The following is a 14,824-nucleotide window of genomic DNA, read 5'->3' on the forward strand; positions in this document are numbered from 1 at the left end:
TGAGTAAAGAGAGATAGAAAAAAAAAGGTATTGAGAAACATGTAGAGAGAAAGATGAGATGAGATGAAAGTTGAACCAAACAAGGTAATTATTTTTTGCGAATAATACAATTTTCTCCAAAAAAAAAATTTACAGTAACAAAATTTCAACAAATTACTAGATATCAATGAATTTTTTTAATTTATAAAAAAAATTGAAAATTTTTTTTGAAACAAATGTACTACTATTTTTAAGTCTTTGTTTCGAGGACTAGACAAATATTTTGGAATGAATGATAAGAAGCATCACAACTCTGATTTTAGGCCCAATGAAGATGACATTACATATATAAGTAATTTTTACATATGGGGATAGGATTCTCTGGACGATTTTGTTCGGGTTGTTTTTCTGGTTCTTTCCAAATCCATTTTGACGACCGTGACCGTTGATACTTTAGACATTGTCGAGAACATTAGGTACCCAAAAATCGTGTTGATCGGATATCGTCTGACATATTCTCGAAACACATTTATCTCTAGGAAAATTAATTTTTATCCAGTGTTTCAATGTTTTCTAAATCCAATTTTCTTGAGATAAATTTGTTTGGGAAATATATGAAGAAATGATAGCCTATTAACATGAATTTCGACGTGTCATCTTCTTGACAAGGTCTTAAATATCAATGGTCCCAATAATCAAAATGGACTCGGTAATGGTTTGAAAACAACTCAGACAAGAGACTGGAGAGGATCCCATCTCTACATCTTACCTTAATTTTGTGAAATTTTTTTTTTTTGAAATTTTAATTTCTCGGAGGAAGAGATAGTGGAACTTACAATTGTACTACCTCCTTCTAAAGTAACTCATATAATTGTCTAAATTTTACAATCAAACAATATCCGTATTGGACATAAAAAATATTACTAGGAAATAAAAAGATACAGATAAATATTTGATAGGTCCCAAATTGAGAAAAAAAATCACCAATTTGGGACAGAGGGAGTAGTTGTAAAGCACGACTTTCTTTTTATCAATAGATCGTAGAAATTAAAAAAAAAAAACTGTTATCCATTTCTTTTGATCATTTTAGTTCATTGGGTCACATAGATCCTTATTTTATTTTTTTGGAAATCCTGTTAATATTGAATATGTTATGTTCAATCAAAGTATTTAAGCTAGTTTCTTTATTAAAATTAAAGGAACCTTTTAAGTATTTAAATAGCAGTAATAGTATAATACCAAAGAATCAAAATAGAAAAGGAAAACAGAGTGGGAATTGAATGAAAAGAACACAAAAAGTAAAAGGTGGACATAGCAAAAAAAAAAATGAAGTGCATAATTCGGGATTCTCGTAGGGAAATAGTAGGTGGGATCAATGGATTTATGGGAAGTGCTACAATACACATCTCTTATTTGGGTGTGTATCATATGCACATTTATTAAAATACATCAAAATGTTATGAATCCCAAAATGTTACGAATCTATTGTTAAAAAGTTACGAATCACACCTTAAAAGAGTGTGTATTGAAAACTTTCCCTGGATTTATTATTCAGTACTCTAAGGCCCCGTTCCGGAAACGGAAATAATTACTTATTTTTTAAGAAGGTAATTTCAAGCTTAAAAATCATGTATTTACATAAATAATTTTTCTATCAATATGGATCTTATTTGATAGATCTCATTGAGATCTTTTATACGGTGAAAAAAAAATTGAAAAATAATTTTTCATTTATATTATTTTTGAGTTTGAAAATGTGAAATAAGTACTTATTTTTTAAGAAGATGTTCTGGAACGGAGCCTTATAGCCCCACCGCACGGCGTTCTGCATTTCTTTTCTACCTCACATTTGTGTAGATCGGGACCCACATAAATGTGTGTTGAAGAAAGCTCTTGAGGCCCATGTGATTGTGCTCGGGGACGATGGGGAGCAAATGGAGGTACACAACTATTCAAACAAAACACCATTCACAATCCCCCATATATATAGATATATATGGAGCCCACAAGCACTAGCCTCCACATAATTCCTTACATACACGTAGGTCACACACACATTTAACACACGGGACCCACTTGTATGCGAAAGATGGTATTTAGTATTGTGTTCGGATGATTGTGCACCTAACATTTTTGCCTACGTATATGTGAGGAATTGCCGACGGTATTATGTTTAAATTGTTGTGTACATAGCATTGTTGGATAATTTTCCGGACCAATGACCGAGTGGGGCCGACAAGTGTTGCATGTGGAGGTTTTCAGGAAATCAGAACGTTGGAGAGACAGAAGGGCGATGAAATGGCGGAAACTCCGAAAATTTTAAATGAACAATTAGCTGTCTCTGTCTCATTTTCTACCGGCTATAGCCTGTTGGTAACAATTTTTGTTAATACGCAGAAAGTCTGTTGACACGGACATTTTGCACACATATCGTGCACAGATTATTGTGTGAGGTTCATTACGGATTTTATAAAAATGATTGAGCTGTTCATTAAATATAAAATATTTTTTCAAAGGCCATAGCTAAAAATCAGCTCAATCCGATACTTGTAGATGCTCAATCCAGTTATATAACTTTTCATTATCCTGAAATCCGAATGAAAAACTAGATGATTGGATCGAACACTTATAGGTATCGGATTGAGCTGATTTTTTTTGCGGAGGCCATTGAAAAAATATTTAACATTTAATGAATGACTTGAATTGTTTATATGGAACCCATAATAGACCCCACGCACTAATTGTGCACGATATGCGTACAAAATGTATGTGTGAATGGCAACTTTCATTAATATGTGCCCCAAGGTAGTACTGTAGTATATTAATGGGACCGGTTCCAGAGACACAAATTTAAACATAAGTTTTTTATGGGACCCATTTTGGAGACTAATGCAAATGATCGGAGCCGTTTAATTTGTTTAAAACGTATTTTTAAGAGCTCTTGTAAAAAGACAACGAATTCGGATATCGATAAGTGCTTAATCGGTTCATTCAGTTGGTTCCTGTCAAATTTTATATGATAAAATAGAATATACTGATCAAGCCCTTACCGTTATCAAAATGAGTTGATTTTTTATGAGAACTCTCGGAAACCTATTTTAAACGAATTGAACGGCTTCTATCATTTGCGTGCAACTCTGGTTAATTTTGTATGAAAACTTGTGTTCCCGTAACTGGTCCCTATGCTACATAAATTTTGAGTTTTAAAGGTGAAGAGGTATTTTGTTACGGAGCACTTGCAACGACATATATCTTTGATTCTTTGGTACCAAATTCTAAAAATTCCTTTGTTCTTTATATCTTTGATTCTTTTAGTACCAAATTATAAAAATTCCTTCGTTCTTTCTAAATTTTTGCTTTGGTATTATTATCTTTTCACAATTCGTGTTTAGCTTTAGAAGCACGACTTTCTTTTACATGTCCTATTATTTATGTCTTTCACTACGAATTTATTTTCTTTTCTTTATTTTTTGGTTAGATTTTCATCGATAAACAAAGGCAGTTTTTATTATTATTATGGATTTGTTGTTCACATAGCTCCTGGTAGTATACTCTAAACATACTTTAGATTATATAATTGATTACATTTGACTATTTGATGAATATGACAGCCTACATATGCTCTTTTTTAGCTAAGTTATAGCCTATACACTTATCCTTCTAGCATCATTATTTTCCTCATATTTCTCCCATTATGCAGCATTGCCAGGAAATGTTTAGGGGTGTTTTTAGTAAATAAGCCAGTTTATTTATTTATTTTTGTCTTTATTCAATTTTTTTCAAATTCTTTGGTTTTGCGTTAAAATTTTGTGAATAATTGGTTTGACTTGACGAGTGGAATCGGAAAAAAAAATTTATGGTCTAAACTTAAATTTTTTTAAATAAAGACACAAATCAGCCTTCTGAGTTTGGATAAATTTTTTTTTTTACTTTTCTAATTCTTCTTGTTGTAACGTACCAATCATCTACGAAAATTTAACACGAAACTAAAAAATGCAGAAAATTTTAAATAAAAACAAAAATAAGTGAAGTAGCTTAATATACATCTCTGGACATAATTGTGTCCGGAATTATTAGATTTATGTGAGCCTATGTGTTCTCAAAGCGCAGGCCCTCCTCTCTCTCTCCTAATGGGTCATCAACATCATGATCTCCCTTGGTCAGATCAAAAAGTCATCAAGTATATGGAGACCATCCTTCAAATCAAGATGCTCGCTTAGGCCAATGCGCTCACTTACAAGCCTATATGCTCGGTTAGTATGAAAAATATCCAGCAAATCGATATTCATCCATAACCTCATCTGCATTTTTATCTTTGGCTTAATCTATCATAACGGCTCCAGACATAATTGTATTCATAATTACGTTTTAAAGTAGCATCTGTAGCATTGCTGGCCTGAAAAATCAAACAAACGGGGATTACTTTAGATGCGACCCAAGGAGGATTCAGATAAATTTGTAGTTGGAGTATAAATTTATTTGGGGGCTTTAACTGGTTTGGCACATATCCGGTCGTAATCCGCGCATCGCGCCACGCAATTCCAGAAATCGGGCGACACCACCAAGTAAACTAGTCCACAGTCCACACTCGATTTCCTCGCAAACCAAACCCCACACAGCACACGAAGAGCCCCTCTCTCTCTCTCTCTCTCTCTCTCTCTCCCTCTCTCTAAACGGTGATGTGAACATCCCATAAACCCAACTCAACAAACATCCCTTAAACCCCAGAAAATCGGCGTTTAGAAAATCACCGCAAAAGCTTCGAAATGGCGTTGTTGGGGTCACCATGGATGCTGCGTTTGATCCACATTGCTCTGTTTTGTAGTCTCTGTTTCGCGGAAGACCCATATGCCAACTTCCAATTGGAGCTCTCTTACATCACTGCTTCCCCTTTGGGCGTCCCTCAACAGGTTCTTCTCTCTCTCTCTCTCTCTCTCTCTCTCTCTCTCTCTCTCTCTCAAAATGAGTTTATGAAAAACTTGATGAAATATTTGAAGTTTGTTTAGTCCGTCTCTATTTTTGCTCCGATTTGGGCATTTATTCCCGTCCTAGATCTACACACATTGTGCCGATACTTATCTTTTTTTTCTTTTGAAGTTCACATTCGGATTTGGGGACGCTGCCGTTCCTCAGGTACTGCAGCCACTGCCAAGCCATGAAATGGGTTTGAGGGGAGACTCCTTTGTGTTTGCTGAGGCCCGTTTGCCATAGCTCAATCTCTTGAGATTTATTAAATTTTTGGGCCCCTGATTCAAACAGTTAGTTATTCTGAAAATATTTTTTATGTGTTCTTGCAAAAAAAAAAATTAGCTCAATCCGATATCGGTTGAGCATTGCGAATTGTGAAAAAACAGTTAGAGATATCGGATTGAGTTAATTTTTCTTTATTAACCCATAAAAAATATTTTGATAATAATAAACGTTTAAATTATCTTTGTGGTACCTGAAATGGACTTTCAAAAAATAATAAATAATTAATATGAACTTAAGTGTTTTGTCCTATGAATTGTGAAAAAACCCCTAACGATATCGGATTGAGTTAATTTATTTTCCAAGAACACATAAAAATATTTTAAGAATAATGAGCGGTTTGAATCATTTTGTGGAACCCGAAATATGCCAAAAAATCATTAATCAGTAATGTGATTGAGTTATGACAAACGGGCCTTGGCAAACAAAAAGGAGTCTTACCCTCAAACCCATGAAACGGCACGCTTTCATGGCTTGGCAGTGGCTGCTGTCCTTGAGGGACGGCAGCGTCCCCAAGCATTTTGCTGACTAATTTTTTCTTTTTGGAATTCACATTTTGCCACTACAGAAGCCCAGGAAGTCTACCCACCGCACGAATTCACCGCTCCATCCAATACGGCACTGTTTGATGTCCAATAAATATGCATAATAATTGAAGATTTTGTGGCGTCCATCTTGGGTTCCATGAAGATGATTCAAACATCAATGGGCCCCAAAAAATCTTCAATCATCATGCCCATTTATTGAGCACCAAACAGGGATCCCACAAAATCATAAATCATCATGCTCATTTATTGGGCACCAAACAGGGACCAAACGGTGCCGTTTTGGATGGAGCGGTGAATTCGTGCAGTGGGGTAGACTTACTTCAGATGCCCTTTTATGTGGACCCACTTATTTTTCATATTCAGTGTTCTAAAAGTTGGCACGAGGTGGTCTGCCGCGTCCAAGGCGTTACATTAGGCGGCGGGATGTTGGGCAGGCGCTAGGCGGGATTAGTTGGTGATTAGTCGGTTGTAAGGCGCGACTAAGGGGGATTAGTTGGCTATCGGGGGCTAGTCGGTGGGTATATTTTGTTATTTTGCAATATTTTTCGAATTGGGGGATTGAAGATGTGCTAGTATAATGTATAGGGAGTCAATTGTTATTTTTCCAGAAAAGATATGTAATATGTAATGACTTCTTAGTTCTCTCACAATCAACCTCCCTAAATTGCAGCAACTCAAACCTCTGGTAATGTAAAAATTATGGCTAACAAGAAGGATCCGAACCAGTGTACGATGATGAAGAGTTGAGGACTAAAATTGAGTTTATGGGTGCAAAACTTAAACATGAATATATTTGGTTTTGATGGATGGATGGACAGATAGATGAATGTTTGATGTTTTCATTTTGGAATTTATTTGATGTTTTGTTCAACTTGCTGATGTTTGAGTTGTTGCGGACTTTTATGCAATTTTAGTGAATTTGTGGATGGTGGAGAAAACTTTGAAAATATTGTCTACATAGTTGGGTTGACTTCAAAAAATGTCAATTGGGGACCATACATTTCTCTGTGGTTAACTTTCCAATCTGGGTTTTTGTGGTCTCTACAATTTCCCTGTGTTTTTCTGTACTTTATGGATAGAAATTGGTAGTTTCTGTTGATTTAGGAAGTGGAGTTGCAATGTATGAAATTCGTAGTTTCATAGTGTTTTGTCTAAAGAAAAGTTATTCCAAATTCTAGATGTTATTACTATTTGTATTAGTGTATATCTAGTTGGATGAAAACGAACTTATCACAACTCAGCCTTTTGACAGCAAGCAGATGGAAAAGTAATTTCTTATTACTCAGTTGCCCTTTTTTGCAGGTTATTGCTGTTAATGGAACTTTTCCTGGTCCAACTCTTAATGTTACTACTAACGACAATGTTGTGGTTAATGTCAAGAACAAATTGGATGAAGATCTCCTCATTACTTGGTAGGTTTCAGCGATAACTCTGTTTTGATATCGGAATTCTGATTGCTTTTATGTAGGCGGAACTGTTTGCGCTGAGTACTTCTACGTGATTCGGGTTCTTTTGTTTTTGACAGGCCAGGGGTGCAAATGCGTCGTAATTCTTGGGAAGATGGGGTTTTGGGCACCAATTGCCCCATCCCTGCAGGGTGGAACTGGACCTACCAGTTTCAGGTTAAGGATCAGATCGGCAGCTTCTTTTATTTTCCGTCACTCAATCTTCAGAGAGCTGGTGGTGGGTTTGGATCTTTTATTATCACTAATCGGGATATCATCCCGCTGCCTTTCAAGACACCGGATGGGGATATCGTCATTATCATCGGTGATTGGTACATCCGAAGCCATACGGTTAGCGTTTATCATCTGATCAATCTTTTGTTGCTGGAATGCGATTCACCTAGTAAAGTGATCTGTTTGTTTATTAGGCACTGAGATTGGCCCTTGATGCTGGGAATGACCTTGGGATGCCGGACGGAGTCCTAATTAACGGGAAGGGACCATATCAGTATAATACCACACTTGTCCCAGATGGCGTTGACTATGAAACCATCAATGTTGACCCTGGTAAATGATTATTGCTTTCTTGTGGCATTTTGCTTCTATGAACTAATGTCATTCTAAAAACTTTACGCTGACCTTTTCTGTTGTCTTCATTTATCCTCTAAATGGGCCTCATGTTAATGTTTCGCCTAAGGCCTCGGAAAGCCTCGGGCCACCCCTGTTATTTGGCGAGTTTTTGCTAAATAGACTATCATGTGCTGTTGTGAAGTTGTTCATATATAGGAGTTCATAATGACCATCATAGCTCTCTGTGTGCCCTTAAGGCAACCAGATGCTAGCAGTTAGATATTGAAATAAATGATAGGAGTATCTATTTTGGTCGGTCATCATTTTATAAATGGCACCAGCATACTAATTCTAACTGAAAGACTTGTATTATAATCTGGTTTTGAATAGGCTTAATTGAGTTGTCAATGTCAAATTTTTTCACACCTGAACTTGAAGCTTATTACCTTTATTTTGTTAGAGAAGAACCAGCCATTTGATGATTAGGGTCACTGTTATAAATGTTTGTTTAGGTCTGCTCATTCTGCATTAACATCTTCCATGTGTTTGAATTTCTTTGATCTGAATCACCTATGCTGCAATTTCCTGCAGGAAAAACTTACCGAATTCGTGTGCACAATGTTGGGGTCTCAACTGCTTTAAACTTTCGGATCCAGAATCATAACTTGCTTCTAGCAGAAACGGAGGGATGCTACACAATGCAACAGAATTATACTAGCTTAGATATCTACGTTGGGCAGTCTTATTCATTTTTGGTTACCATGGATCAGAATGCAAGCAGCGACTACTACATTGTAGCAAGTGCTAGGTTTGTGAATCAGTCTATTTGGCAAAATGTTACTGGTGTTGCTATCTTGCACTATTCCAATTCACAAGGAAAGGCAGCTGGTCCCCTCCCTGATCCACCAAATGATGTTTATGATAAGTCATATGCAATGAACCAGGCAATGTCCATCAGGTTTGTTCCATGGATTCCTTTTATATTTTATTAAGTTTTACTTCCTTTCATTTGGAAACTTTCAACTGGCTAATTATTCAAACATTTTGAGTATCACATCGACTGACTTTGATATCCCCCGTAGAAGCCTTTCCTGAAAAGAAAAATTGGTGTCCGAAGAATATAGGTTGTGTTGACATGCAGTTGACTTCTTACCATTAGTTCTTATCATCTATCTACCTTGAATAATGCTTACTCCCTTGATTAGGCAAAACGGATCTGCAAGTGGAGCTCGCCCTAACCCTCAAGGTTCATTTCACTATGGTTCAATCAACATAACAGACACATACATACTAAGCAGCATGCCACCAGTGGTGATTAATGGGACGACCCGAACTACATTAAATGGGATTTCGTTTGTTAATCCTGATACACCAATTGGGTTGGCCGATCAGTACAAAGTCCAAGGTGCTTACAAGCTTGATTTCCCAAGCACGTCACTGACTGGACCGCCTCGAATCGACAGATCCGTCATTAATGCTACATACAAGGGTTTCATTGAAGTCGTATTGCAGAACAATGATACAGTGGTGCAGAGCTTTCACATATCCGGTTATGGATTTTTTGTGGTTGGGTATGTTTCTTTTCTTGCATACCATACGTAAGTTACTATTTCAAATCAATTGTGTGCATGATGATAACTATGTTACTACCACGGCAGGATGGCTTATGGGAATTGGACAGAAAACAGCAGGAATTCATACGATAAGTGGGATGCTATAATTCGCTCTACAACACAGGTTTGTGGATAGAGACTCCTACATACTTTTGCAAATTACTAGGACAAGGACAATCATCGTTCACCAGTTTAGGTGAATATGGCATTCCAATAATTACCAGATTCATTCCCAACCAAACACTAATTTAGAATCGTTATAGTGTTGCCTGTACACATTAGAATTTGTTTTTACATATTTGACTATTTTCCTTGTTTTTAAGTTAAACTGCAAATTGTGTGTCGTTCAGTTATTTCCACTTTTGGCATATGTATAGGTTTTTCCTGGGGCATGGACGGCAGTTCTGGTTTCTCTTGACAATGTCGGAGTGTGGAATCTCAGGACGGAGAATCTCGATAGATGGTATCTAGGCCAAGAGACATACATGAGGATTGTAAATCCAAAAGATGACAACACAACTGCATTGCCTGCGCCCGGCAATGTTCTTTACTGTGGTGCCCTAGCCTACTTGCAGACGTATTACAACTTAACCTCTCTCTCCGTAATCACTAAGTTACTGGTAATTGTCCTTAACTCATTTTATGTCCTTTGGATTTCAGGCCACAGAAAACGTCCTCTTCCGCATCAACTATCAGTGGACAACATAGACTGTATCTCATGTTGCTGGTGCTATTTTCTGCTGCCATCTCAGTTTTATGCTGAGTTTTCCTGCTATATAGTGAGAACATTTCAAAGTTTCCAACATTTGGGCAACTGTAGCTTGGCTTTGTTGTAGGTGGTTTGTTCCGTTAGGCTTGATTTGGTTTACAGTGTTTAGTTGTAAGTGTGTAGGTCTGGGGGAAAAAAAAAAAGTTAACCAAAATTTTTCGTGGTGTTCATTGACTTGACAGTTAATTCTGGGGGGTTTCGTTGTTTGTCGTGCAACAAGTGCATACTGATGATGGTTAACCAACCCGTTTCAAAGTTTCAATACCATTTGATTTGTACCCAACTCCTGTCGTTGTATCCGAACGGAAATTGTTTCGTTAATTCGAAAAATGGTGTTTGTTTTGGTACTCCCTCACGCCTCAACTCAGCAGATTAGTGGGCCATTTTTCAATGTTATTCGGTTTTACATAGTTCACATACTGGGATAATCTTGTTTGTGCCTAGCGTGATTTGAGACCAAGAGGAATATTGGCACCACTTAACATGGATTCTGGCTTTAATGTATCCGAATTCAAATTGAGATGCTTATGAGTGGTCAATAGTGTTAGAGTCCATGTCATGACCCGGAACTGCACAACTGGTTGTCCACGGTTATTATTTAGCCTAACCACGCGGCTTCAAAAGCTATAACATGGATCAGTTGGATGTAACATGTAGCTAATACTACTATATACGTTTACTTATGATACGAACCGTACTTTTGAAATTCCTTAATGTGTGATTGCGTTTACTGGTCGACCGGTGGCCTCACTGGTTGATTGGTACTTACCCCAATTGTCAGGTTGCTCAGCAGGAAATCCTAACCCATTATGAAACCACTGTCAAAAAAGCATTCGCAACAAGTAAAATCGTAACTCATCCCTTATCAAAATTCAAAGGAAAACACAACTGTACTTCATCACCCAGTGCATAACTCTGATTTCGGGTGCAATCTAATCTGCAAAAAACCTCCCGAATTCAACCAACAAAGAAGGCTGTTTCTCAAAAAGCGTGGCACCGTCCCTGTAGACCTCATCGATGTCTCTGTGCTCTTTCCCGTACTTAACCATAGTATCGAGGAACACTTTGTACATGCGATCATCCTCATCTTTCATTATCGTCCTGATTTTATTCAGGAAGTCAACAGAACCCTTCACTGCCGATATCCAATTGTGGCAGCCGCCATAATAGGTGTCCGAGGTGATCTCGTAAGCTTCAGGTAGAAAAGAGTTGAACCCCGGTACCAATTCTCTGTTGCATTCGAGTAGCTCCGCCATCTTAGCTATCGTAAAGCCAGTATCGGTGCTTTCACCCACGGTACCTCTCACAAGGGTCACGAAAGCGTTGTATTCTTCGGGGCGAAGCGTGTTCTTCAGCTTCTTGAGGTATTGTAAGGCCTCTGGTACCGTAACTTGGTGTGTGGCCTGTGGCGGCATGGTAAAAAGAATTGAGAATTAGACCTGATTTTTATGGACAGAGGGAATTAAGCTAGGATTTCCAGTTGTACAGAAAACCTTGTGATAACTGGTGTTATGAACTGAGAGAGGTCCCTAGTCAGCAATTGCCTAAGTGAGTTTGGTAGGTGAAATTACCTTTTTGTCCTCCCTACAAAAAAAATAACGGAGAGAGGTCAAAGTCCTAGGTCAAAGTCCTTGTTCAAGTGGAAATAGAATTCTTCTTGTCAATTATTCTAAAACTAGGAATAGGATAGAGAGGTTTTATTTTGGTCTTTTTATGATAATTGGATGTCCGGGCTAGTTTGCGTGCATCTCGTCTAATTTTCAGGACTGTGATATTAACGAACGGGCAAACCCTTTAATTGCCCCAAGCCCCAAGGTATGAAATATTTAGCGATCGTAGGATTCGAATATGGACAAACACTTTTTGTTTTTCTTATTCACACTAAACCAAACCGCTTCGGGTTGCTATCACGTATCCATGTTCAAATTGATTTGGTCGCATCCAATTCGTCAATCAAACTGTAATGTTTTAGCATTAGTATCAGAATTCGTCGAATTATTATTATTATTAATTTTTTTTTTGAGAATCATAATCCGTCGAACAGAATGGTGGAAATCATAATCTTGTATGGCAAAATCGAAAGGAAATCCAAGACTCTGATTAAATCGTTGTCGACATCATTCACAAGAGAATCACAACAAATAAAACACAACTAGTAATCCCCGATGAAATCATCGTCGAATTTCGAGACGCAACAAGAAAGCACAACAATAGTTCTTGATCATCCGTGAAAACCCTCGTTACCGCTTCGTTCGTTCAATCACATCCTCTACATTCATAAAACGACTTGATCTTTTTTTTTGAAGTCAACAGAACGCTTCACCCTGATCTGAAATCCCCCGCGCATCATCAGAGGGACGATTTTGTACCTTCTCGACATAAAATAGTTAAACTCTCTCTGCAATTCCCCGTTGCGTCTGAATAGCTCCATCACCTTTGTGACGACGAGGACGATGTCGGTCCTCTCGTCCTTGGTTTCTTGGATGAGAGACGTGAAAATCAGGTATTTCTTGGGCGAAACCGTGGTCTTCACCTTGTTGAGGAACTCGTCGGCATCCCTTTTTGTGACATGACTGGTTCGTTCCTTTGGCATGATTGATTTTCGAGAATGAGGATTTTAGAAAATAAGGAAGGATATTTATTACTCTTGTGGGGAAAAATTAAAAAACCTGGAACTTGTGGATGAAGCAATTAATTAAGGAAATAGAGGGTTGTTGTATTTATAGGGTTTGGGCCTCAGTTTCTTAAAAAAATACTAAGTACATGTGGGAAAAGGATTACGTGAGAGAGGGGTGAAGAGCTGATGAGTTTAATTGGGAATATATATAAGATTTTCCTGGTCGTTGGATATTTAATTTGTTTCCTTTTCCTTGGAGAAAAATCCAAGTCGGTGATTCTCAACGTATAGACTAGGGTAGTTCTCAACGTATAGACTAAGGTAGGTTCTAGGATTTCTATCGGGTCTACGCAGCGTGGGCTTACACAGTTAAGGGGGTGATTTGGCTTAATAATCTGTTTGTATTAGTTTTTTTAGTTTTTATTCAATTTTTTAAAAAAACTTTTCATAGTTTTGCATCAAATTTTTTTTTTTTTGAATTATTAGTTCATCTCTCGACGGGAAAAATTTTAGAAGTAAAGAACGATTTTCAAAATCAAAAATTGTTTGAATAAAGACAAAAGTAATCCAAAAGTTTTGAACTATTTTTGTCTTTATTCAAAAAAAATTGAGTTTTGAAAATAATATTTTATTTTTTAAATTTATCTCGTTGAAACAAATCAATAATTCACAGAAAATTAAAAAAAAAAATCAATGCAAAAAAACATTTAAATAACAAAGGATTATTAAAGCCATAATAGGTTGTTTGGCCTAATAAGCCAAATGGCTTAATTTTTTTGTTCTTATTCAAATATTTTTTGCATTTATTAGTTTTTGGTCAATTTTCTTGTGGATTATCGTTCGTCATGACGAGAGGAATCTAAAAAGTAAAAAATTACGATTGAAATCTAATTTTTTTGAATAAAAATAAAAATAAGCCAAGAAGCCAATTTTTTTGTCTTTATTCAAAAAAATTGAATTTCAATCATAATTTTTTACTTTTTAAAATTTTCTCATCATGACGTAGCAATAATTTACAAAAAATTAACTAAAAAGTAACAAATACAATTTTTTTAAATAAAGACAAAAAAATAAGTCATTCAGTTTACGGTCTTGCTATTGTCAGCCCACTGGGTTGACGATAAACACACTAAAAGACAAGAAAAACACGTATTTCTGTACACTTTTTATATCCTTTAATACACATTCACACACCTACTATCGTCAGCCCATTGGGCTGATTTTAGAATTTTCCATCGGCCTATTAGTCTGAACAACCAATATCCACGGACTATTGGGCTACGAGAAAGAAAGTCCAACTTATTCGTATGCAGTTGATTGGGTAAAGGAACGTTAATTACGTCACATTGTGGGCTCTAATTTGATTGGTGAATGGAAGATCCATCAGGCTGTGTGGGCCATCTTCCTGAAAAGGTTTCCCATCGTTGTTGGGCTTAAAAACGAAAGGCTACAAGTTAAAAACCTCTAGCATCCACAGTTGACTCTTAAAAAAAATGTTAAAAATGAGACCCAAAAATTGTGTGAGAGAGGTAGGTATAGAGGGGAAAAAAAAAAAGGGCGTCCATTTGACATTTTTAAGGATTTTCTTAGTGTCAAATATGGGCCTTTTTAAGGATGTACATTAAACATGGCATGAGCATCCACAGTGGAATAATCAAAAGTGCATAATCAAAAGTTATCACATCATTTTTTGGTTATTCATTTAAGAAATTGCTAAGATTAGCAATGTAGATGTCCACAATGGTATAATCAAAATTTAATAACCAAAACTTGCCACATCACCTTTTCAATTTATAAAAATTTAGAAATTGTGACATAGAAAACAATTTTTTCAAAATAGTTTTCAAACTAATAAAAACAAATTATTATAAAAGGAGAAAATAGTTTTTTGAAAATTTTGATTTACAAAAAAATTTTTGAATTTTTGTTTTTCAAAAGTACAGTTTTTGAAATAAATTGTTTTTGCAAAAAAAAAAAAAAGTTCTGGGAAAAACAATTTTAATAAATAAAACTGTTTTGAAAAAAACTATTTT

General features: G+C 36.4%; 1 protein-coding gene across 1 annotated transcript; it reads left to right on the forward strand.

Annotated features, from left to right (window-relative positions):
- The first annotated feature begins 4,403 nt into the window (after positions 1–4,403).
- LOC131319558 (monocopper oxidase-like protein SKU5) lies at positions 4,404–10,521 on the forward strand. The gene is made up of 9 exons (XM_058349870.1): positions 4,404–4,889; positions 7,080–7,189; positions 7,303–7,573; positions 7,651–7,789; positions 8,384–8,750; positions 8,998–9,363; positions 9,451–9,529; positions 9,783–9,982; positions 10,066–10,521. The coding sequence occupies exons 1-9, from the start codon at positions 4,746–4,748 to the stop codon at positions 10,166–10,168; spliced, it is 1,779 nt and encodes a 592-aa protein (XP_058205853.1). The 5' UTR covers positions 4,404–4,745; the 3' UTR covers positions 10,169–10,521.
- Positions 10,522–14,824: the final 4,303 nt, after the last annotated feature.

This window comes from Rhododendron vialii, chromosome 3a, assembly GCF_030253575.1.
Source record: "Rhododendron vialii isolate Sample 1 chromosome 3a, ASM3025357v1".
Taxonomy (NCBI): Eukaryota; Viridiplantae; Streptophyta; class Magnoliopsida; order Ericales; family Ericaceae; genus Rhododendron; species Rhododendron vialii.